Source organism: Monodelphis domestica, chromosome 2, assembly GCF_027887165.1.
Source record: "Monodelphis domestica isolate mMonDom1 chromosome 2, mMonDom1.pri, whole genome shotgun sequence".
Classification (NCBI taxonomy): Eukaryota; Metazoa; Chordata; class Mammalia; order Didelphimorphia; family Didelphidae; genus Monodelphis; species Monodelphis domestica.
Window position 1 is genome coordinate 512,390,474 of NC_077228.1, and position 25,460 is coordinate 512,415,933.

General features: G+C 49.5%; 1 protein-coding gene across 1 annotated transcript in view; it reads left to right on the forward strand.

Annotated features, from left to right (window-relative positions):
- LOC100019644 (rap1 GTPase-activating protein 2) overlaps positions 1-23,319 on the forward strand; it is a 38,239-nt gene extending 14,920 nt beyond the window's left edge. The window contains exons 3-10 of the mRNA XM_056814769.1: positions 2,284-2,421; positions 3,491-3,609; positions 6,747-6,860; positions 7,047-7,164; positions 8,971-9,097; positions 13,449-13,525; positions 17,186-18,572; positions 18,653-23,319. Of these exons, the coding sequence (XP_056670747.1) occupies positions 2,284-2,421; positions 3,491-3,609; positions 6,747-6,860; positions 7,047-7,164; positions 8,971-9,097; positions 13,449-13,525; positions 17,186-17,266 (774 nt within the window). The 3' untranslated portion in view covers positions 17,267-18,572; positions 18,653-23,319. The remainder of the gene's footprint in view (positions 1-2,283; positions 2,422-3,490; positions 3,610-6,746; positions 6,861-7,046; positions 7,165-8,970; positions 9,098-13,448; positions 13,526-17,185; positions 18,573-18,652) is intronic.
- The last annotated feature ends 2,141 nt before the right edge of the window (positions 23,320-25,460 follow it).

Genomic DNA, 25,460 nt, shown 5'->3' on the forward strand with positions numbered 1-25,460 from the left:
TTTGAACACAGTTAGGACTTTCAAAACATCTAGTCCCCAGAAACCTCATTACCAGGCAAGACCAGTGCAAAAAAGAGACTAGGGAGTGTTTCTTTTGTCACTGGAAAGGGCATTTGATTAGAAATTGCTTTTTGAAGAAGAAACAGGAAAGTACTAACAGAGACAAACATAATACACAAACTAGGTACAAAAAGTCCACTTGTTGTTCACATTGCAAGTTAAAGTCCTCACAACAGCCTCCGGACTTGAATAACATGCAAAAGGCCATAGAAACTGGAGCTAAGCCAAAATATTCTGATGTGATCAGAAGAGAGTTATGATGCCAGGCTCATAAGTTATTTAGTGTGACAAATAGAAGACATAGTGAGGAAGAGGCTGCAGTTGAAAATAATAGAAAAAACTTGGGAAATAGTGTAAAATTGGTGCAAGAAAGTGATTCTGTGAATGATAGCCATTGCAATTCAGTAATAGAAAGGCTGAGATAGATTAAAGAAAATGAGGCAGAAATTAATGAAATAACATCTCAAATTGCAAATGAGATGAGAGACTTTAATAAGACCTGTATAGTAATCACACAGGAAGTCTGTAAAGGAAATCAGAAATAGAAATGTAAATCTGTGTGACACTATTACTTATGACTAGAGAGAGCTGCTACTAAGTATGGGACACTTGCTACAGAGATGCTGTTACAGGGGAATGCTGCCACAGATGCTGGTACAGGGGATACTGCTAAAGGGAAATGCTCTAGATAGATACTGGGGAATGCTCTGGGGTTTGCCTACTGAGCCCTACTGATGACTAGTGGATCAATATTTCTCCTAATCTCCTCCTACCCTCTCTCCCTCCCTCCTTCACCCTCTCCTCCCTGTCTCCCTCACCTCCCAGTTCTTCTTGAAGCCTTTGGCTTCTTCCCTCCCCCCTGAGTGAACTATAAAGATACTCTTTTCTTTTCCTTTTCAAGTCAGGGGGTTTATTGGGAAACAGGATGGGAAACTGAGGTAAGAGGGATGAGGGTGTCCCTAATCTAAAATGAAGATTATGAGGGCTTGGGAAGTCACAACTGTGACAGAGGGACAGTCAGAGATGGAGACAACAGTGAAAATCTTCTTTCTTCTTCACAAAGTCATCAAGGTCTCCCAGCCTATTTTCAGATGCCCCCCCCCCAAGGGTCTTTCAGCCTGGGACAGAACTAACAAATTAGTTCAAGGCTTCTCTCCTTCAGCCAGCCACCAAGAAAAGTCTCTCCTTCAGCCTGGCTTTCCTCCAACTGTTGGTCAGTCAAATCTCAGAGAGAGCAGAGGTTTCTCCCTTGGTCAGAGAGCCCCAAAACCAAGGCAGCCCCTCAAGGGTCCTTCAGCCAGCTTCAACTGCCTCCTCCTCCTGGGAACATTCCATTTGGAACCTTCTTCTTGACTGACAGCCAGGTCCCCAGCCTTGGTTCTTGCATCTTGGCTTGTCCTGCAAAACCTCTCTCTCTTCAAGTCTCTACCACATCACACAGTTAGGAAGTCTGAAGTCAGATTTGAATCCATGTCCTCGTGATCCAGGCCTGGTGCTCTAACCACTGAGTCTTCTAGCTGTGTGGCTTATACAAAGAATAAGGGGTAGGTGCAGATCTAATATGAAAGGCAATTAGTGGGTGATTATGACACAGGCATGAGGATACGATGGAAGAAGGATGGAGCCTGAAGACCCAGCTTCAACTCTTACTGTGTGGCATTGGGCAGCTCACAGTGACTGTGGGCCTCAGTTTTCTCGCCTGTAGAATGAATGACAGTGTTGGACTAGATGGCCTGGAGGGTCCCTCCCAGCCCTGGCTCTGGGACTCTAAGAGAGAGATCAGGACTCGAAAGGGATGCGGATGGCCTGGATGGTTGTGGCCGGGGAAAAGTGGTGGGTAGCTTGAGTTTAGGCAGTGGGTGTCTCACGATCCCAGGAATGTCTGGTGGAGCCATTGGGCAGCCCTTTCTCTTGCCATCATTTTGCTTCACCCTCCGCCCCAAACAATCAATAACCAAAAGCATTTTTTAAGTACTCATTCCTGGCTTCAGGCACTCAGTTCAGGATACAAAGCCAAGAGTTTCCATGAGCAAATATCACCTTTGGTTTATGTGTATGCCTCCAAGGTGCCGGATCATTGCATGTCCAGGCATGTTTTATGTGTGTTTGCATACACACATATGTATGTGCACACGTGTCCAGCATGGATGCGGTGGAATCCAGATGAAGGGTATTCTAGCGCTGTCCCTTGGCTCCCCCTGGTGGTCACACTCTTCTTTACAGAGAGCCATCCGGGTACGGAGCCACTCCATGGAGACCATGGTGGGGAGTCAGAAGAAGCATCACAGCGGAGGGATCCCAGGCAGCCTCAGCGGGGGCATCACACATAACAGTGTGGAAGTGACTAAGACCACCTTCTCGGTGAGTGCAGGACTCTGGGAGGGAGGGAAGGAAGGAGAGAAAGAGGGAGAGAGGGAGGAAGGAAGGAAGGAAGGAAGGAAGGAAGGAAGGAAGGAAGGAAGGAAGGAAGGAAGGAAGGAAGGAAGGAAGGAAGGAAGGAAGGAAGGAAGGAAGGAAGGAAGGAAGGAAGGAAGGAAACAAGGAAACAAGGAAACAAGGAAGGAAGGAAAGAAGGAAGGAAGGGAGGGAGGAAGGGAGGAAGGAAGGAGGAAGGAGGAAGAAAGGGAGGGCGGAACAGAGGAAGGAAGGAGGAAGAAAGGGAGGAAGAAAGGGAGGGAGGAACGAAGGAGGAAGGAAGGAAGAAGGAAGGAAGGAAGGAAGGAAGGAAAGAAGGAAGGAAGGAGGAAGAAAGGGAGGGCGGAACGAAGGAGGAAGGAAGGAGGAAAAAAGGGAGGAAGAAAGGGAGGGAGGAACGAAGGAGGAAGGAAGGAAGGAAGGAAAGAAGGAAGGAAGGAAGGAAGGAAGGAAGGAAGGGAGGAAGGAAGGAAGGAAGGAAGGAAGGGAGGAAGGAAGGGAGGGAGGGAGGAAGGGAGCAAGGGAGGGAGGAAGGAAGGGAGGGAGGGAGGAAGGGAGCAAGGGAGGGAGGAAGGAAGGGAGGGAGGGAGGAAGGGAGCAAGGGAGGGAGGAAGGAAGGAAGGGAGGAAGGAAGGAAGGAAGGAGGAAGAAAGGGAGGGCAGAACGAAGGAGGAAGGAAGGAGGAAGAAAGGGAAGGAGGAAGGAAGAGAGGAAGAGAGGGAGGAGGAAGAAAGGGAGGGAGGAAGGAAGTATAGGAGAGAGGAAGGAAGGAAGGAAGAAAGGAAGGTGGAAGGGAGGGAGGGAGGGAAAGGAAAGGAAAGGAGAGAAGGAGAAGGGTGGAAGCAAGAACCTTTAGCTAATGAATATATATCTGAGGCAGGAAAGTTTTTGGAGGGAGTTGCAAGTTTAGCTGCTGAGGGGAAAGGATTAGTCCTGCTTTGAAGACAGCACCCAGGCCCTCTCCCCAGAGGATGTATGGCATGTAAGGTTTTCACTTTGGTATTTTGGTTGGCAGCCTCCAGTGGCAGCAGCAACAGCAAAGAACCAATCCAGGAGTCCCATCAAGCGGAGGTCAGGATTGTTCCCCCGCCTGCACACAGGCTCTGAAGGCCAGGCTGATAGCCGGACACGATGGTAAATCCTGGGGTTCATTCCTGCTCTTCTTTGGCCATCCCATCCCTGAAAGTGCTTAAGCAGAGGTGGGATGGCTTCCTGCAGGGGATTCTTGATCTGGGTGGAAGTTGTACTGGGAAGGCTGTAAGGCATTTGGGAAATTACCAGATCTGCATTCAAAGAGCTTCAGGTGTTTACAACCTGTATGACCTTGGGCAAGTCACTTAACTCACCTGGGTGTCTCTCTAGTGTCTTCTGAGGTCCCTTCTGTATTGTGATCCAAATCTTGAGTCCCTTAGAACCTCTTCAAGGGCCACAGAGTCCTTTTGATTCCAGAACCCCTTGCAGAGTCTGATGAAGAAGACCGTTTAAATGCATAAAATAAAATATATAGAGGACTGCCAAGAAAGCCAGGTCCAGCGAACTAGAGTTACCAACTATAAAACATACACCCAGCTTTCCAGACTCTGGGTTAAGAACCCCAGGCCCATCCAGTTAAATGGGCTTTTGGAGCCCAGAGATGGAGCAAACTCCCTGTCCAAGCCACATCCCCAGTCATGGTCTCCAGCCCTCCTTACCCAAAAGTGGATTTTTTTTAGTTGTAGAGGGGAAAGCCATGGCAACCTACATACAAAACAATCAGAACAGGCACGTTGTCTCAGTTTAAAAATCAAACACCACCAGACAGGGAACTCAGAAGTCCTGGATTCTAATCCTAGCTCTACCATCAACTGTATAACCTTGACCGAAGGTCTTCACCTGTATAATGGGTATAATATTGTTTGACTTCTCAGTGGTAGGGTTATTAAAAGTAATAATAAGCAATCATGGCTGAGTCACTCCCAAAGATCATGTGCTAATAGTCCGGATCATTCACTTTTCCAAGGTCCTTTAAAGTGGTTCCCATGCCTCCTCCTGCTGGACCAACCTGTCCAGTAAGTTCTGTGGGTACTTATTGTCCACATTTGAAGGTTCAAGAAACTGACTCGGAAGGGTTCAGTGGCACAGAATTGAGCAGAAGCTGGAAATTTTGCAGTGGGGAGCTTTCCTGGGTATGGATTGGCCTAGACATTGGCTGAAATCTTTCCAACTCTAAAATCTGTGATTGATTCTGATCCCAGATCTAGTGCCATGTGGGGCCTTTGAGGCCATCCGGGTCAACCCCCTCATTTTAGAGATGAAGAAACTGAGGCATGACCCAGGGGCAAGAGCACATCTCTGGAGTCAGAGGGTCCAGGGTCAGTCTTGGCTCCTGCTTATTATTCCATTAGATTGTAATCTCCCTGAGGACAAGGGCTGTTTTTGTTTGGGGTTTAGTTTGGTTTTGTATATCTCAGGTTCTTCGAAGAGTGCCTGGCATATAGTAGTGTAGGCACTGAGCAAAGGCTTGTTGACTCTAAATATGACTTTGGGCAAATGATTTAATCTCCCTGGACCTCCGTTTCCTCATCTGTAAAATGGGGGAAGGGGTGGAGGGAAGATTGGACCAGACAGCCTTTGAGATCTCTTCAGCTTTAAATCTAATTCAGGTCTATGAGGTTAAATGGCTTAACCACAGTCATACCATATTATTAGAAGTATTAGGGGTAGAATTTCAACCCAAAGCTTCCTGACTCCAAAGCTCTATCCATTATGCTACATGGTCTCTCAACTACTGACTTCAAATCCCACTGCTGACACACCTTCTAGCCATATGACCCTGGAAAAGAGGGGTAGCAGAGCAGAGAGGCTGAAGTTCTGGACTTATTATAGTCAGGAATGCCTGGGTTCAGAGGCCTCTTTTGACATTTAATTCTGGGCGAGTCACTTGCCCTTTCTTTTTTTTTTCTTTTTTTCATTTTTTGGGAAATTTTTATTTAATTAATTGATTTAGAATATTTTTCCATGGTTACAAGATTCATGTTCTTTCCCTTCCCTCTCCCCACCCTCCTCCTGTAGCTGATGCACAATTCCACTGGGTTTTACATGAGTCATTGATCAAGACCTATTTCCATATTATTGATATTTGCACCAGAGTGATTGTTTAGAGTCTGCATCCCCAATCAGATCCCCATCGAACCATGTGATCAAGCAGCTGTTTTTCTTCTGTGTTTCTGCTCCCACAGTTCTCTCTCTGGGTGTGGATAACATCCCTTCTCTTAAGTCCCTCAGAATTGTCCTGGATCATTGCATTGCTGCTACTAGAGAAGTCTATTACATTTGATTGTGCAACAATGTATCCGTCTCTGTGTACAATATTTTCCTGGTTCTGCTCCTTTCACTCTCCATCACTTCCTGGAGGTTCCAGTTCACATGGAATCCCTCCAGTTCTTTATTCCTTTGAGCACAATATATTCCATCACCAACATATACCACAGTTTGTTCAGCCATTCCCCAATCGAAGGGCATACCCTCATTTTCCAGTTTTTTGCCACCACAAAGAGAGCATCACTTGTCCTTTCTGAACCTCAGATTCCCCATCTTCAAAATAGGAATAATCATCCTGATAGCACCTACTTCACAGAGATGCGGAGAGGCCCAAATGACATGTCTGTAAAGCCCTTTACAAACCCAAATGGCAGTTAATATTACAGTGTACAGTGTAGGGAGCTAGGAACCTGCTATCCTTTCCTCATTAGCACTGGAAGCCTTAAACAACTATAGAGAGTATGGTATGTGTAGAGCTCCCAAAAGGGTGTGAAAGTAGGGGGTAAAGGCAGGTTTCCATGTACTCTACTCTAAAACTTCCTCAGGTCCTTATGAAAGAGGAAGGTGGCTCTGACCCAAGAGTGGGGTCAGAGCCTTATTCTGAAGGCAGAACTTGGTGACTCTTCTTCCTCCTTCCCTTAACCCCCACCATCACAAGTGGAAAAAAAAAACATATTTATGAATCATTAGCCCTTGAGTGCTAAGTCCCTCAGAATTGTGTGCTGTGGGAGCTAAATGGTATGCCTGACTTGGGGTCAGGAAGATCTGAATTCAGATTTACTATAGACATTCCCTCTATGGGTGACCTTGGGCAAGTCACTTAGCCTGCCTTGGTTTCCCCATCTACAAAATGGGGAGAGTGATAATAATAGTGTGAGGATCAAAAACATGTCATTTGCCAACCTTGAAGTCCTATGTAGAAATGTTTTTATTTACTGTTATTTTCTCTTCCGTCCTTCCTGTCTCCTCAGTGACAGTGTGTCTAGCACTCCCAAGACTCCAGACGGTGGACATTCCTCTCAGGAAGTGAAATCAGAAACCTCATCCAACCCCAGCTCTCCAGAAATATGTCCAAATAAAGAGAAGTAAGGGGGGAAGCCCTTCTCTAGAGGAAGTGGGCAGTGGGCGGCCCAAGAGGGGAGAACGAGCGGGGCCAGAGCCACATGCCAGACTGGCGGAGATGCCCCTGGCACTCTGGCCACCCAGTGGCTGCTGGTGGGCCGTGTGTGTCTTAGGGGTCAGTTTTCACTCCATCTGCCCGTCTCCCCTAGGCCTTTTGTGAAGCTGAAGGAAAATGGCCGATCCAGCATCTCCCGGTCCTCATCTAGCACCAGCAGCTTCAGCAGCACCGCCGGGGAGAGTGAGGCCATGGAGGAATATGACATTGGGGTAGGCGCAGCCCCTGCCCAGAGAGAAGCCAGACTCGCACTCCTGGACAGCAGAGCCCCAGAGCTGGGACACTGCCGACTCTAATAGACATACATTTATTAGATACCTACTGTGGGTCAAGCATAGGACTCACTTCTAGAGCACAGTGACAAAAGTCTCTGCCTGCAAGGAACTTGTGTTCTATATAGGGAGATGACCAATCAGCAAGCACTTTTCTTTTAAACCCTCACCTTCAACCTTAGAATCAATCCTGTGTATCAGTTCCAAGGCAGAAGAGCAGTAAGGGCTAGGCGTTGGGGGTTATGTGACTTGCCCAGGGTCACCCAGCTAGGAAGTATCTGAGGACAGATTTGAACCATCTTAAAATCAATAGTGTTTGAATCATGTAGCCGTGGAAAAATTCTAAATTATTGGAAATGGAAATATATTCTAAATTATTTAAATAAATTTTAAATAATATTAAATTAAATTAAAATTTTAATTAAATTAATTAAATAAAATTTTTCAATTAAAAAATGGATAGTGTATAGTTTCAAGACAGAAGAGCAGTAAGGGCTAGGCATTGGGGGTTAAGTGACTTGTCCAGGGTTACCCAGCTAGGAAGTATCTGAGGACAGATCTGAGGATAGCCATAGCTACTTAGCTGCCCCAGCTAGCACATATTAAACACCAACTATGTCCCAGGCATCATACTAGAAAGAATACAAAGACAAGAATGAGACATTTCCTGCCCTCAAGGAACTTTCATTCTAGATAGGGAAATGGTGAATGGACAAGTATTGATTAAGCACCTACTGTGTGCTACCATGACCAAAGTCCCTGTCCCCAAGGAGCTTCTGTTCTCTTAAGTGGATAGAGCATGTTCACAGACAAGTAAGCACAGGATGTAGACCCCCAAAATACAGTGATGGTGCCCCAGAGCACTGACAGTGAGAGGAATCAGGAAAGATGTCTTGAAGGAGGAAGCCCTTGAGCTGCCCCTTGGAGGGGGCTAGAGGTTCTCAGAGGTGGAACTGAGAAAGGAGAGCATTCCAGGCAAAGGAAGAAAGATGGAATTCCCTGTATAAGGAACAATCAGTAGGCTAGTTTAATTGGTATGAAATTGGTCTGTGAAGATAGGCTAGAGGGACCTCTAGGTAGCACAGTGGGTAGAGCACCAGGTCTGGAGTTCAAACTTGACTTCAGCCACTTCCTAGCTGTGTGACCCTGGGCAAGTCACTTAACCCATTGCCCAGCCCTTAGCACTCTTCTTCCTTAGAACCAATACACGGTCTTGATTTGAAGACAGAAGGCAAGGGCCAAATGGAGTAGTCTGACTTGAAGGCAATGGCGGCCCACCAGAGAACAGAGGAACATGGCGAGACCTCTGCTTTCAAAATATCACCAGTGAATTGGGGAAGGGAGAGCCTGACTGCAGGGAGCCCAGTGAGAAGAGACGATGGAGGCAGTTGGGTGTGATGGGAAAGGAGGAGATGGGTGTAGGAGATGCTAAGGAGGTCTAAGCCATAAGAAGCGGCAATCAATCAGGAAAAGGATTAGAGGAAAGAGGAAAGTGGTGAGCCAGGGGGAAGACCCCAGCCAGGCCACGTTAAGGGTCTGCTCCCCTGGGATCTGGCTCTGTTTTGTTGGTGGGTTTCCAGGGAGGGGACTGGCCAGGATAAGCTAGGAAGGCCCACCTGTACAGGAAGCTTCATCAAGACCAAGCTGGGGAGGGACGGGAGGAGGTGGAGAGTTACAGGGCTTGGGAGTGGAATGCAGAAAGCTGCCAAGCTGCCGGGCCTCTTACCCCATCTCCCTCCCCACCAGAGCAGCCAGCCCTCCACAGCTTCGCCCTTCAAGCAGGAAGTCTTTGTCTACAGCCCGTCCCCGAGCAGCGAGAGCCCCAGCCTAGTAGCAGCAGCGACCCCAGTTATCATGAGCCGGAGTCCGACAGGTCAGTGATGTTTTGGCCGGGGGGCCCTTGGGTAGCCACTGGAGAAAGCCTGTGAGGCGGAGCTGATGGCATCTGCTCTTATTCTCCAGATGGTGCTTTGGAAGAATGGGAGGAGAACTGAGCTTGGGTTCGAGCCTCAACTCTGAGACTGTTAGACTCTAGGCAAACCACTTAACCTCTTGAGAGCCCTCTGGCTGTGGGGTGTAGCAGTGGGTACCACTGCTTCCCTGGGTCCTCACTGCCATCCTGATGGGCATTCCTAGGGAATCTCTGGTGGAGAAGAAGGGCCAGGGACCCGGGAGGCATAGGAAAAACCTGGATGCCATAGCCCTAAAGTCAAGTGGAGGTACATGGTACAGTGGGGAGGAGAGGACTTGGCTTGCCTCCCTGAACAACTTTGGTTGAGTCCACTAACTCCTCTGGAGCTTGGTCTTCTCCTCTGTAAAAGGAGGAGGTTGGATGGCTCCCCTGAGGTCACTTCCAGCTCTAGAGCCCACTCAAGGAAGCATGGGGAAATCACTTTCTTCCTCTGGGCCTCAGTTTACATTTCAGTAAAATAAGGGAATTGGCCCAGCATGGTATCGAGACCTGTAATCCCGATACTAGGCAGACTGAAGCTTCTGGGACCACTTGAGCTCAAGAGTCCTGAGCTCTACTAGGGCTAATGCCAATTGGGTGTCTGGGCCAAGACTGGCCATGGGGAGCAAAGGACCACCAAATGACCTAAGAAGGGGCAAACCTGCCCAGATGGAGCAGGGACCGCTTCCATGCCGATGGATGGTGGACCCAAGAGTGATCACGGCACGTCCAGCCTGGGTGAGACAGGAAAAAACCAACCCACCAGCCAAGATGGGGTTAGCCTCAGTGGCCTCTAAGATCGTCCATCTCTAGGTCTACCGACCCAAGTATTGCCTGGCTGCCTTCCTCTCTGACCCTCTCTTCCAACTCAGACGGACCTCTTATGGCCATCTGAGACGGCAAATGTGTGCGAATGTGCCAGGAAGCAGCCCCACGGCTCCTCCTCTGACTCTTTGTGGTCGCCTGCTATCAGGGCTGCTCAGTTTAGTTGGTGGAACCGCAGGACCCGAGTGGTAGAGGTCGCCGGCGGGATTCCCGTGCGGATCACTCATCTTTGTCTTGTTTCCCGGCCACAGCTAGCCTCCTGCTTGACGCAAGCCTCCTATCCCAAAGAGGCAGAGGAATGTCCAGAGCACCAGGCAGCCAGCCTGTTGCTGGGGAAACAGTGAAAACAGACCACTGTCTGATTGGCCGGGGGGTTGAGTCTTTTCAAACAGAGAGCATACCATTCATTGTTCCAGAGGCCAATCAGCAAGTTTAATTGGCTTTAATTCCACGAGGGGTTATGTCCCAGGCACTGAGGATACAAAGACAAAAACGGCAAACTAGGTCCTGCATGGGCCAGCTGGATAGAGAGCCAGGCCTGGAGACAGGAAGTCCTGGGTTCAAATCTAGCCTCAAATACTCCCTGGGCCAGTCACTTAACCCCAACTGCCAAGCCCTTACCCTTCTGGCTTAGAGTTATTACTACAACCAAGAGTAAAGGGTTTTAAAAAATCAGCCCTGCCCTCAAGAACTATCCATTCTAAGGGCTTCTTGCACCGTGGTTCAAGACACGTGGCCCACAGCACGCGTCCTCGGAGGAGTATTCCCCAAGAGATCATAGCTATACTGTGACGATGGCAACGCTCCTAGAGCCGAAAGAGACCTCAGCGCCCTCAGGTCCACCCACGGACTGTGACTATGAATCCTCATGACGCGTGTCTAGCAACAGGGCGTCCATCCTTTGTTGAAAGACCTCCAGTGAGGGGGGACCCCCCTCACAGCAAGCAGTCACGCAGTGTCCGGCGTGTGCCCAGGCTGGTAGTAGGCACTCCATGTAAAAGATGCCCAAAAGACACAGCTTCTGCCATCCGTGAGCTCCCAGGCCAGCCAGGAAAATGTAGGGAACAGTAGACAGTAATAGTATATGATGGGGGACAGCCGGGTGACTCAGTGGATCATCAAGCCTAGAGTCGGGAAGTCCTGGGTTCAAATCTGGCCTCAGACACTTCCTAGCTGGGTGACCCTGGGCAAGTCACTTGACCCCCATTGCCTAACCCTTACCACTCTTCTGCCTTGGAGCCAATACACAGTGGTAAGGGTTTAAAGGTAAGGGTTTAATTTTTAAATATATATATATAAATATATATAGTATATAATGGAGCGAGAGGGGAGAAATGTTGGGTGCTTTGCCCATCAGAGGAGCTTCTGACCGCGGGTGACCAGGAAATTTCAGGCGCCAAAGGGACGCGCCGTTTCCCTTCCTGTCATTCCCTCCTCCCCCACCCCAGACTCTGTTCTGCTTTTTCTGGTCGCCCGCAGAAACCATCTTTAACGCTGGCTTTCTGACACTTTGCGATCCAGATTCTCCCCCTCCTTCCTCTCCCCCAAGGCAGCAAGCAACACGGTAGAGGTCGTGCGTGCGCCATCGTCGCTACATGTTTCCCAACATGCCGTGCTGTGGAAGAAGACTCGCGTCGCCCGTACAGGAGCATCCCGAGCCCCCCTTTGCCAGCCTGCTCGGCCGCTCCCAGGCCGGCGCGTCTTCCCTTCCGTGGTGGACGTGCCGGGCTTTGAGAACAGCTCGCTCAGGCTACCAGTTAGCGGAGACTCAGAAGCAGCCAGAGAGAGGAGCCACAGAGGGGCTCTACTGTCCCGCGACAGCCTCGGCTTCCCTGGCAACTCGCTTGGAGGACCCGGTCCTAAGCCCGCGGGCGGAGGCCTGCTCTGGGTTGGCACTTATCCTTCCTAGGCGCGGGCAAGCCGGAACAAAACCCAAATCACCCAAACGGGCCCTGGATGGATCCAGACGGAGGGACGAAAAGGGAGCATTGAGATAGCCCTGCTGGGCTGGAGCAAAGGGCACAGAGACCTGGGTCAGGAAGACTTGTCGTCCCGAGTTCAAATCTGATTTCAAACTTTCTGGCTGTGTGACTGTGGACAAGTCATTTAACCCTGTTCACCTCCTTACCTGTCACATGAGCTGGAGAAGGAAATGACAAATCGGTCCAGTATCTTTGCCAAGAAAACCCCAAACGGGGTCGCCAAGAGCCAGACACAAATGAACAACAACGTAGTACCAGCAGGGCTAAGCGCTTTGCTATTTTATTTCATCTCTACAACATTGCAACATCGAAGTTAGTATTTTTTTTTACATTTTATAGTTGAGGAAACTGAGGCAAGCAGAGATTAAGTAATTTACCCACGTTTCCACAGCTAGTAAGTACCTGAGGCAGGATTTGAACGCAGGTCTTCCTGCCTCCGTTAATTTTTTATTTTTCATTTTTTCCAGGATTCCAAGATTCCTGTTTTCTCCCTCCCCTCAGCCCTCCCCACTCCCAGAGTTGACAAGCAATTCCTCTGGGTCATATATAGATATATTCTTCCTGACTCCAGATCCAACTCCAAGCCAGTGTCTAATAGGTCACTTAGCTACCTGCATGCAAAAACACAAGAGAAACAAACCAGGATCGAGGCTCCCTGAGAATATGAATGGATATCTTGTTTGGAGACAAAAAACACAGTAAAAATGGATGATGGTCGGCAAGAACAATATGGAAATCTATTTTGGAAGCCCTGGCGTGACTTCTATCAGTCTACACAAGGACGGGAAAGAGGGAGGGAAAGCATCTAATCGTAAAACACTAGAAAATAATTGTCAAAAATTGTTTCTACATGGAGACAGCTGGGTGGCTCAGTGGATTAAGAGCCAGGTCTGGAGCTAGGAAGTCCTGGGTTCAAATCTGACATCAGAAACTTCCTAGCCTGTGTGCCCCTGGGCACTTAGTCACTTAAGCCCTGTTGCCTAGCTCTTGCCACTCTTCTGCCTTGGAACCGATACCCAATATTGATTCTAAGGCAGCAGGGAAGGGGTTTTTGAAAATTGTTTCTGTGTGTCATTTTTTAAGTAAAAAATTAAATTAAAAAATGATGATCACAAAGCAACAGATTCCTTCTGCCCCTCTGCCTCTTGGAACACTAAGTCCTCCAAGAGCGTCAAGGCTCAGCTCAAGGGCCACCTCCTACGAGAAGCCTTCCTCAATTCCCCGACTTGTTATTATCCCACCTGTTAGCCCATCACACTTTATTTTTTTATCTGTATCCCGTATTTACTCATCTCTGAACCCTAGTGGAATGCACACTCCCTAAAGGCAGACATTGTCTCACTTTTCTCGTAGGACCCCCAGAGCCTCGTAGAGCATCCGGCACTTCGTAAGGGCTAATACATGGTGGCCGATTGGTCGATCGAATGCCTTCCCTTCCTAACCTTTCCTGGTTTGTTTGTTTCTAGACTTGAAGAACAGGAACTCGCCGAGGTCCAACCTGAAGTTCCGCTTTGATAAGCTCAGCCATGCCAGTTCCAGCTCGGTAAGGAAGGGGGGCTCTGGAGTGGGGGGGCCTGGGAGGAGGGGGTTCCGAGGGGAGCCTGGGCCATCGAAGGAGTGTTCTCCATCGGATTTGAGGGGACCCAGAATGCCTGGAACTCTACCAGTCAGGGTTCATTCCTGTGGCTTTGAAGGCATCAGGAGCCCCCTCTGAGAGCTCCCTGGGCGATATTGGCCGTCGCTGGACCAGCGATCGATTCTCCGCCATTACTAGGGCCCTGGGAGGCTGAGCACATTCTGTGTGATGGGAGACGGGGAGGATTCATGTCGAGAGATGAGGGAGACGTGGAAAAGAGCAAGAGCGCAAAGGCAAATCTGACCGTTCTCCCCAATTTGGATATCTGTCCCCCGATCCCTGGTGGGGGCAGAAAGGTGCAACGCAGGGGTTTGGGAAACTGGCATCAGAGCAGGCAAGAAGTGGGCTTGGAAGGCTGGGAGAAGGGAGGCCTCTGCTGTCCAACTGTAGGTCCTACAGCCCTGTCTGCTGTGTCAAGGCCTCCTGGTAAGACTTCCTTTTTTTCTTCATCCTTAGCTTCTTTCTTGGTATCATTTCTAAGACGGAAGAGCGGTAAGGGCCAGACAGTTGGGGTTAAGTGACTTTCCCAGGGTCACGAAACGAGGATGGGTCTGAGATCGGATTTGAACCCAGTCCTGGCTCTCTAGCCACTGAACCAGCTAGCTGCCTGGACTACTTATTTGGAGAACTGAGTCCCCAGTGTGTTAGACGGTCTCATATTCACAAATGAAATCCACCAGCCCTTGGGTCGAATACAAGACCCTCTTGCCTCAGCACCTTATTATCTTCTGGGACAAAGGTTCTAACCTCTTCTGTCTCGTTGACTCCCTGGCAGTCTGGTGAAGCCCATGGACATTTTTAATGCAAGATAACATTTTTAAATGCCTAAATAAAAGGCAGAAAAAGTCAATCACCCTGAAATAGCCATCAAAAAATTGTTAATAGGATTCCTAGACTCCAGCTTGAAAACCTAGACGTTGGCTATCCCTTGATCTACTTTGGGCCAAACTTCACTTTCAAGTCATTTGCTTTTGCTAGGTAGCACTTGGGTGGCATAACGGGTAGAGGGATGGACGTGGCATTTTTAAGACCCGAATTCAAGTCCTGCCTCAAATACTTACTACTAAATTGTTTCTTTATATAATTTTTAAGTAAAAAAATTAAAATTAAAAAATGAAAGTTACAAAGCAACAATCTTCTCCACTTCTGCCTCTTGGAACATGAAGTGCCGTGTGAAGCTTGGCAAGTCACTAAGTCTCTCTGTGGCTCCTCATCTGTAAAACGTAAGGTGGCACAGTGAAGAGTGCCGGAGCTGAAGTCAGGCAGACTCATCTTTGTGGATTCAAATCTGGCCTCAGACTGGGCAAGTCACTTAACCCTGTTTGCCTCAGTTTCCTCAACTAGGAAATGAGCTGGAGCAGGAAACGCAAACCACTGTAGTCTTTTTACCAAGAAAACCCCAAATGGGATCACAAAGGGACTGGTATGACTGAACAACAGTAACCAAAAAAAACCCGTAAGGTTGTTGTGACTTATAAAGGCTATTCCCAGAGAGCCGCCCCCCGCTCAGAGCTGTCACCCTGGGAAACTGGAAAGCAGGGAGACACGGGCCAGGGTTCAAATCCTCTCTTCCCTGAGGACTCCGAGGCTGGAGCCAGGAGAGGAAAGTCGACTGACTGCCCGAGAGGAGGGCAGTGACAGCCCACCAGGCGCCCCTCGAAGGCAGGGTCATTTAGCCTCTGGAGGGCACGTAGCAGAGGTTGAATCTATGGGAAGGGAAATGGAAGGGAACAGGCATTTATTAAGCACCTACTGTGTGCCAGGCGGTCTCTGCCCCAAGAGCTTAGACGGGGATCGAGTTCTCTGGGCAGGAGAGGGGGAGGACGACTGTTTTATCTGGGCAGGAGAGGGGGAGGACGACTGTTTTATCTGGGCAGGAGAGGGGGAGGACGACTGTTTTATCTGGGCAGGAGAGGGGAGGACGACTGTTTTATGTGGGCAGGAGAGGGGAGGACGACTGTTTTATCTGGGCAGGAGAGGGGAGGACGACTGTTTTATGTGGGCAGGAGAGGGGAGGACGACTGTTTTATCTGGGCAGGAGAGGGGGAGGACGACTGTTTTATCTGGGCAGGAGAGGGGGAGGACGACTGTTTTATCTGGGCAGGAGAGGGGGAGGACGACTGTTTTATCTGGGCAGGAGAGGGGAGGACGACTGTTTTATCTGGGCAGGAGAGGGGGAGGACGACTGTTTTATCTGGGCAGGAGAGGGAGAGGACAACTGTTTTATCTGGGCAGGAGAGGGGAGGACGACTGTTTTATCTGGGCAGGAGAGGGGAGGACGACTGTTTTATCTGGGCAGGAGAGGGGAGGACGACTGTTTTATCTGGGCAGGAGAGGGGAGGACGGCTGTTTTATCTGGGCAGGAGAGGGGAGGACGACTGTTTTATGTGGGCAGGAGAGGGGAGGACGACTGTTTTATCTGGGCAGGAGAGGGGAGGACGACTGTTTTATCTGGGCAGGAGAGGGGGAGGACGACTGTTTTATCTGGGCAGGAGAGGGGAGGACGGCTGTTTTATCTGGGCAGGAGAGGGGAGGACGACTGTTTTATGTGGGCAGGAGAGGGGAGGACGACTGTTTTATGTGGGCAGGAGAGGGGAGGACGACTGTTTTATGTGGGCAGGAGAGGGGAGGACGACTGTTTTATCTGGGCAGGAGAGGGGAGGACGACTGTTTTATCTGGGCAGGAGAGGGGAGGACGACTGTTTTATCTGGGCAGGAGAGGGGAGGACGACTGTTTTATCTGGGCAGGAGAGGGGGAGGATGACTGTTTTATGTGGGCAGGAGAGGGGAGGACGACTGTTTTATGTGGGCAGGAGAGGGGAGGACGACTGTTTTATGTGGGCAGGAGAGGGGAGGACGACTGTTTTATCTGGGCAGGAGAGGGGGAGGATGACTGTTTTATGTGGGCAGGAGAGGGGAGGACGACTGTTTTATGTGGGCAGGAGAGGGGAGGACGACTGTTTTATGTGGGCAGGAGAGGGGAGGACGACTGTTTTATGTGGGCAGGAGAGGGGAGGACGACTGTTTTATCTGGGCAGGAGAGGGGAGGACGACTGTTTTATCTGGGCAGGAGAGGGGAGGACGACTGTTTTATCTGGGCAGGAGAGGGGAGGACGACTGTTTTATCTGGGCAGGAGAGGGGAGGACGACTGTTTTATCTGGGCAGGAGAGGGGGAGGACGACTGTTTTATCTGGGCAGGAGAGGGGAGGACAACTGTTTTATGTGGGCAGGAGAGGGGAGGACGACTGTTTTATCTGGGCAGGAGAGGGGAGGACGACTGTTTTATCTGGGCAGGAGAGGGGGAGGATGACTGTTTTATCTGGGCAGGAGAGGGGAGGACGACTGTTTTATCTGGGCAGGAGAGGGGAGGACGACTGTTTTATCTGGGCAGGAGAGGGGAGGACGACTGTTTTATGTGGGCAGGAGAGGGGAGGACGACTGTTTTATCTGGGCAGGAGAGGGGAGGACGACTGTTTTAAAAGGCCTGACGAGCCCCTTTTCTGGACGGACTCCATCACGTAGCTGTCCCGCTAACGTCCTCCCTCTTCTGCCCTTGTGCCCCGCAGAGCAGCCCCGCCTCAGCCCAGGGAGACGGCTCCTCTTCGACCAAGACCCTGGGAACCTCCGTCCACTACACTAATCCCTGAAGCTGCTCCCGAGCCGACTTCAAGCGCGCTGCCGCGCCCTCGGCGCCCTCCGTCACCCTAACGTCCCGTCCTTCTGGCGGCCTGCCCGGAGGACGCCCCGGAGGCCTCCTGTACCATGTAGCATCCACTGGACATGCTGCAGCCCTGCCCCCGGGCCATGCCCAGGTCTCTGCCCATCTACCTTGTGAGCTGCCGGCCCCATGCTGGCCCCTGCAGGGGAGCCCGGACAGAGGCTCCCCTGCTCTAAGCTTCCTCCCCTGCCGTCTGGCCCCGCAGGGCCCCGCCACAAAAGTCTCGTCTTGCTTTGGTTCGGTCCCTCCCGCGCAGGGTCCCCAGCCTGGCCGGTCCTGGAGGGAGCTACCCCTTCCGTCCCCAGGCAGGCTCTCCTTCCCCTCCTCTGTCCAGATCCCCAGGCCGGCATGGGCAGAGTCAGGGGGCAGCCTCCGGAGGGCCGAAGGACTGGGCCGGCTGCCCCTTTGGGGATGAGCGAGAGAAAGGGGGAGAGGGAGGCTGAGGCTGGAGGCCAACCTTTTGGCCCCCCGGCAAGCCCGGGGATAGGGATGCGTTGAAGATCGGTGGCGAGTTCGAGGCGCTTGTGAGTGATATCCTTGGGTCTCAAACGAAGCTGCCCCGGACATCCCCTGCGCCCGAGGAGGGTGCCTCTAGCTAGTGGCCGCCGTCTTCACCCCAGAAACCAAGTTCAGGCAAAAGCCATCAGGGCCAGCCAGCCGTTGTTCCCCCATCCCAGGCGGCTCCCCAAGCGCTCATTCGTTAAGCACTGGCCGGGGGGACACCGGCTCCTGCTCCCCTCGGCTGCTTCACCTTCCCGGCAGCCTCCTCAGCAGAAAGCGCTCCTGAGTGTGGGCTGCCCAACGCCCGGTGTCTCTGCAGCCCCCTCTTTCGCTCGCTTCCCTGGATCTGTGGCCAGTTCCCGGGCAGGGCATGAGAGGTGGAGGGCAGGAACGAGGAGGGACTAACGGAGACTGCGGAGGGAGTCCTTAGTGGGCGCTCCCAGGAGGAAGACGGACGGGTGCCAAGGCCGTGCCACCCGGCCCAGCTTCTGCTTCATTTGGAGCCCGCCACGGAGACAAGGTGGCATGCTAGTGCCCTCGCCTCCCCTGCCCAACCCCCGAGACGGAGAGCCGGCAATCGCCAGATGGGACGTAGCGCACGCTGTCGTAGATCCAAAGCCGGAGGGAACCTTGGAGACGAGCTAGTCTAAACCTTTCATGTCACAGATGAGGAAGTGGAGGCCCGTGGAGGCCAAGTGGTTCATTCAAGGTGGTCACAGTAGTGAGCCTTGCAGGTAAGATTTGAACCCGTGTCCTAACTCCAGAATCTGACTTTCCACTATGCCACGGCCAAATAGATGCTTTTGCTTCTTAGATATCTGGACCAAGAGGAACAAACCGAGAAGAATGGCCAGGAGGCAAGCTTAAGGCTCCCCCGTCAACTGCCTCTGACTTTCCAAACTGTCAAGGGCAAAAATCAGCCCCCTGTGCCCGATTCCATAGGAAGTACCCAGGTGTGCCATCAAGCTCACGGCAGACTTGTTCCCCGGGCCTTCGCCCGGGATGCCCCCCTTTTTCTGTCCTATCCTTCCCCCCCAACCCGACCTGCTCTTTGGGGTACCCCTGGATACATCTCTGAGATTTGTCTCCAGGGGCTTTTGCTAACTCCAAGGGAGGGACCGGGCCTGGGCAGAATGGCCACGTCATTTGCCTGGTTTGGTCTCTGTCGTCCCAGGGCTCCCCCTCTGGCCACACTCCATCCCTCCTCTCAATCAGAAAATGGAAGAGATTTGGATCTTGAGCTTTGAAACAGAAGTTGGCTGTAGCACCAGGCAGGCCCTTCGTCTTGTCCCCCAATACCGTCCCACACAGCCTCGGTGCAGAGGGAAGCTGAATGTGTCCCCAGATGTCAGTTCCGACCCCTGTGAAGAAGTGCAGCGTTATTACTCTCAAGGACACCCACTGATCCAAAGTCGGGGCCCCTGTGGCTTTCCAGTGAGTCTCAGGGCCAAAATGCAGACAATTCAATGGGGCAGAGAGGCTCCTGGGGCTGGGGGTCCAGGGCTCTCCCAAGGAGAAGCCTCATCCAAACAGCTTTAATGAATCGATCACTCCAAAAGAGGCACACGCAACCTATGTCCAGCCCTGTTTCCCTCATGCACGTCGGGGTACCTACACGGCTTTCCTTTTTCCTGAGCAACAGTATAATTCCCTGCCGATTAGCAAAGCATTCGAAGCAAGGAGCCCATTGATTAGGAATCGGTAATGATGCAAGAGTAGGCTGGGGTCCTCTTCTATTTTGTTAGAAGGTGAGGACGGGGAGGGAGCGTCCAAGGGACTTCCTGTAAGCCCTTCTTGCTTACAGATGAGGAAACGGAAGGTTTTGCTCAAGACCGTTTGAGCAATTTGCAGAAGTCATTTGCTCAGTCACTTTAGCCGCAGGGCTGGGGCTAGGATCTGGGGCTCCAACCCCCCACGCCCAGCCAGGTCTTCTTTCTCAAGCTGCCCATCTGAAGTCGCCCTTTACACACTACCTATAAAGAGAGGAGTTTGTTTGAATCAATTATTAGTTGAGGTAACATTACTCATACTATAAAGAACTTCTCTCCAAAGTTGGCCTACGTGGGTGCTCTTCAAAATGTCTTCGGCAGCACCCATTTGTACATAAACGGTGTGATTATTACATGTGATTCTTATATTTTCCTTAAAGCAGGTCAGGTAGGACTTGGCCACACTTTTCATTGTGTCTGTACGTCCTTGAAAGTCATAAACGATGATTAGTTACAAAATATTCTGTATTTCTTTTCACTTGTCACTAATTCAGCTTGAACCCTCTTCCCTCAGTCCTTGTCCCTTCTATCTAGGATAGACAAATAAGGAAGTTTTGACTGGAGCTTGGAAGCAGCAGTGCCTTTAATCATGGTTTGAGGGGCAGCTAGGTAGATCAATGGATAGAACTCCAGGAGGTCTTGGGTTCAAATCTGACACCGGATACTTCCTAGCTGTGTGACCCTGGGCAAGTCACTTAACTCTAATTGCCTCTTGCTGCTTTTTTGTCTTAGAACTGATACTAAGACAGAAGGTAAGGGTTGTTTTTTTAAATCATGGTTTGGGGTGATTGTGTCTTTAGGTTGTAATATGTCTCCCCAACTGTGGAACATCAGGATCCACCTCTCATGATACCTTGGCTGGCTCTAACCACCTCACCTCACCTCCAGGCAGGTAGTTGTAGTTGTCCATCCTCTCTGCTGTTCCCAAGAGAAGGAAGTTGGCGGGAGTAGAAGAGCAGCCTTGGATTCCCATTTCCTTATATGTTGACATAAGTGGCTTCTGAAATGAGCCGCCGTTTGGGTTTGGCGCTGAGCCCCAACATCCTGTAAATACTTTCCCAGTTGGCTTAAAAAGTGAACCCTATCAGTCCATCTGTGTCCCTACTGCCCAGGGGAAGGAAGAAAACAAGGCTAGGAATAAGGTTCTTTCTTGTGCCTCTGGATCTCAAATTAATTTAGAGCCAACAATCCAAACTTGGCTTTTGAACCACCTAAAAGATTTGGTGATGCAGAATCTCCTAGTAAGGAAGACCTCGGAGCCAACGTGCCAGGGGCCTCTGAGAGCTGCTCTTCCAATTGCTCTTTAGCATTGTCAGATGCTTCTCTACTGTTGGCCTCCAGAGCGGCTTGTTGGCCTCAAATGTGAAGAGTAACCTGCTGGTTGTCTCTGCTCAGCTTCATTCATCCAGATGGTACTCGTTAGGGATTGAAGAGATCCACCTTTGCATTATCCAAGAAGAAAATGTTTGCCCAAGAGACTTTGAGCCAGTGGGGAGATCACGAAATAGATCATCGAGCTGAGGAAATAAAAGTGTTTTTAGGCATTTAGTGGCACCTGATGGCTTACAGTTGATGCTTCCCAATAATGGCAGCCTGATTCCTCGATGCTCATTAAAGCAGCTCCAGGAGGACCTTTCCTCTAAACATTAGGTCAGCTAGAGATGCTGTGTATGTTTGCAAAGTAAAAAGATCTTCCTCAGTAGCCTCACATTTGTCACTAACCTAGGCAGACTTCCACACCCCAGAACTGGTAGAAGCTTTGGAGACCATCTAATTCAACTCCTTCACCTTACAAAAAGGGTAAACTGAGGCCCAGAGATGTGAATTGATTTGCCCAGGGTCACATTACCATTGAGCTGGGCCTAGACACCAGTTCTCAGCCCCCAGGCACGTGCTCTGCTCTTTCCACAATACTAAGCTCCCCACCACCCTCATCCCATCCCCACCCAATTAGGCTGCCGAATAATATGAACTGAAGCCCCTGGATCCTGCCCAAGTGGCTAGGTTGGTTCGGCTATCAATGTCAGTGCCTGAATCGAGGATGTGGAAGTCTGGCTTTCCTAGGTGGTGTGAGCCTTGGCCTCAGATATGTATAGTGTTAAGTTTAATCAATGTTGAATTGAATGGGATGGAATTGAAGGAAAGAGAATGTTGGATTTCTCTAGCAAAGCCTCCTGGGACTTTGAGCCCATCCAGAAAATGAAAACAAGTCCAGAAGTCGGTTTATCACTGAAGTTTATCACCCACGCCAAGTCTCTCCTAAGTGCTGGGTCTGGGGTCAAACAAAGTAAAGTTTAAACCAATCCCAGGTCCTTCTTAGCAAACAGCAAAGAAGCAGCATTTAAAGATGACTCTTCTAGCCCATGCTCGCTTACCACTCCCTCCCCTCTAATAAGCAGAACGGGAGGCTAGATTTCATGATGGACCAAGGATGATTGCATTCCTACCAGGTGATTTAGAATATGCTGCAGAGACAATGCCAAAGTAAACATCTATTTAATCCATTCCTACATCCAAAAGGGTCAGGCCCAGGAACTGCTAGGCCTGGAGACAGGAGCTCCTGAGTTCAAATCTGGCCTCAGATACTTCCTAGCCGTGTGACCCTGGACAAGTCAATTAATCCCTGTTGCCTAGCCATTACTGCTCTTCTGCCTTGGAACCCAAACTTAGTCCTTAATTCTAAGACAGAAGGTAAGGGTTTTAAAAAAATAAAAGATCAAGCCTGGAGAACGATAGGATTGTTTGGGGTGCAGGAGGGGAAGGGGATATCTGAATAGCAAGGGTCACAGAAGTAGCCTTTTAAAGATGTTGACCAAAGGAATGGCCACCCTCCAATTGCCCGGGGTGGTGGTGAGTTAGCACTTGCCAAGGGCAGGGATTCCCAGGAATTTCTCCAAAGTAAGGAAAGTTTTAAACATTTCTGTGAAAAAGTAAGACTGAGTACTCGGGGCCAATTCTGGAGAGATTTTGTTTGGCCGAGCTTTAGTTCCATTCTCTCCTCCCCCAAATCCTGAGGATGGTGAACCATGCCAGTGAGGCTAGTCTTATAAACTTACGTGTATGTCACTGGCATACCCATCACCTGGGAGGAGAGATGGGCCAGGCTACCCAAGTGAGGACCAACGATATAGCAGATGAGGGCAAAGGGCCAGGAGTGACAAGATGGCCCTAGAAGAAGGGCATTTGACTTCCTGCTTTGTATGTACCCTGGACAGCTCCAGTGGGGTGGTGGTGTGCTGGAGAGAAGATTAATTCTCATCCATCCCTTTCTTTTGTGATGTCCCACTTTCTTGGACTTTGTTTTCTGCTTGAATGAAGAAGTCTGTCCTTTTCCATTCCTCTCGCCGATCTCCTAGCATGGTTGAAGACCCTCCTTTTTCTTTGTCGTGAATGTAGTTGTGTGCCGCCCCCTTGAGAGCAGCAACAATGTTCACCTGTGAAGAGTTCCTAAGTGTGATGAAATCTCAGAGCCTAGCTCAGCTCTGCCAGTGGTGGTGAATATTCATGTTTCTTTCTTCCTTTTTAGAATGGAGAGGTGCTTAGTAGAGTCTGATTGCCTACGCCCTGTAAATAGTGTACATTTAATTTATTGCTACGGTAACACGGTGTATTGGTTAATGTATAAAACAAATTCTAAAAGGTTCACAAATGTATATTTTGTTGCTTAAATGTGTCTTTGCAGAAATTCACAATAAATAACATATTTTGTGTCCATCAGTGTATGAGATTCTCTGGGTGGGGCCACAGTCTGGGATCTCCTAATCCATCCAGTCTGGAATTCTCTCTCCTCTTCCATTTCTTCTTTTTTAAAAATCCTTACTTCCATCCTACAAGAGCAGAAAGGGCTAGGCAGTTGGGGTTAAGTGACTGGCCCAGGGTCACGCAACTAGGACATGTCTAAGGTCAGAATAGAACCGAGGACCTTTGGTGTCCAGGCCCTGCTTTCTACCACTGAGACACCTCACTGCCCTTTCCCCTATTTCTTTGAAAATTCCAGAGACTCACCACACAACAGGCAGCCGTCCTGATTGAAATCCATCCCATTTGCATTCTTTTTCAAGCCACATTTCCTGAGCTCTGCTCTAGGATTTGGATCCAGGCAGACCCTCAGATGCTGGCTAGCTGGTGCTCTCTATCAGTGCTAAACAATCGGCAAAAATCATGTTCCAGGAAGCAGTAACACCTTACGATAATAATAGTAATAATGTCTCCCCAATAGAGCAGAAACTCCTTGAGAGCAGTAACTGTTTCATTTTTTTAAATCCTTACCTTTGATCTTAGAACCAATATTGGTTCCAGGGCAGAAGAGTGGTAAGGGCTAGGCAATGGGAGTCAAGTAACTTGCCCAGGGTCACCCAGCTAAGAAGTGTCTCAGGTCAAATTTGAACTCGGGACCTCCTGCCTATAAGCTTGGCTCTCAATCTGCTGAACCACTTACCTGCCCCTAAACTGTTTCATTTTTGTCTTTGTCTCCCTCCCCTCCCCATCACCTAGCATGGTGCTTGACACATACTAAATCCTTGAGAAATATTTATTGACTAATAATTATAACAACAACAATAATAATAGGTAACACTTCTTAGTAGGCACCAGGCACTGGGCTAGTCATTTTACAATTATCAGCTCATTTGAGCTTCAAAGGAACCCTGGGAAATAAGTGGAATTATTATCCTTATTTTACACATGGGGAAAATAGGCAAACAAAAGTTAAATGACTTGTCCAAGGTCATACAACTAGGATTCACATATGTAGAGTGAAACAGCCAAAGATCAGATTTGAACTCAAGTCATCATGACTAAAGGCTCTGTGTTCTTTCCACAACAAAATATTATCATTCCCATTGTCCTACTAACTACTGGAGTTGTCCCAAAGATACTTTATGGACTATGCTCTCATATCCCAATACTTTTACTCAGTTATAAAAAGCAGCCATTTTATCCAGCTGTACACTGACCCCCCCAAGAACATTAACTATAATAGAATAAGAACAGAATAGTGACGTGTCCCAAGCCTATTTCTATCTGAACTCCATCAAAATATTCATGATCTCATTTGAACCTCCTGACAGCACTGTAAGAGAGAGATTAAAGATATTATACCCATTTCACAGACTACCCATTTTATGGGTAAAATGGCATACCACCAAGTCCAACCTCTTCAATTTATATCTGAGGAAACTGAGGTACAGAGATTTATCATTTATAGACATCTATAGCTGGAAGGGATATTAGAGGCACCCTCGTTCAACCCCTCTTTTTATAGAAAAGGAAACTAAGGAAGTGTGACTCACCCAGGGTCACACAGGGAGCCAATGGGAAAGCTGGGATTTGAACCAGGTCCTAAGAGTCCAAGTTTAGTGCCAATTCCACTAGATATGAAGTATTCATGAGGCACAGTATTGTGGGCTAAGCCTAAATCTGGTATTAATCCAGGTAGAATCGGGCAACTAGGTGGCACCATAGTTCACAGAGAACTGGGCCTGGAGTCAGGAAGACTTGAGTTCAGACACTTAGTGTGACCCTGGGAATGTCACTTAACCCCTTCTGCCTCAGTTTCCTCATCTGTAAAGTGAGCTGGAGAAGGAAATGTCAAACCACTCCAGTATCTTTGCCAAGAAAACTCCAAATGGGGTCATGAAGGAAAATGCCTGAACAATAACCAGATGGGATAACTACAAGAGGCACCATGAACAATGCAATTAAAACTACTTTAATAATTGAAGCTTAAAAGCTTGTGGGGCCAGAATATAAAAGGAAGTAGACTATAGCTTCACTTCCTCAGTCTCTAAATCAGGAACTGAAGAAAGGGTGGGACCTGCGGGAAGCTGGAGCTTAGAACAACTTTGCCTGAAG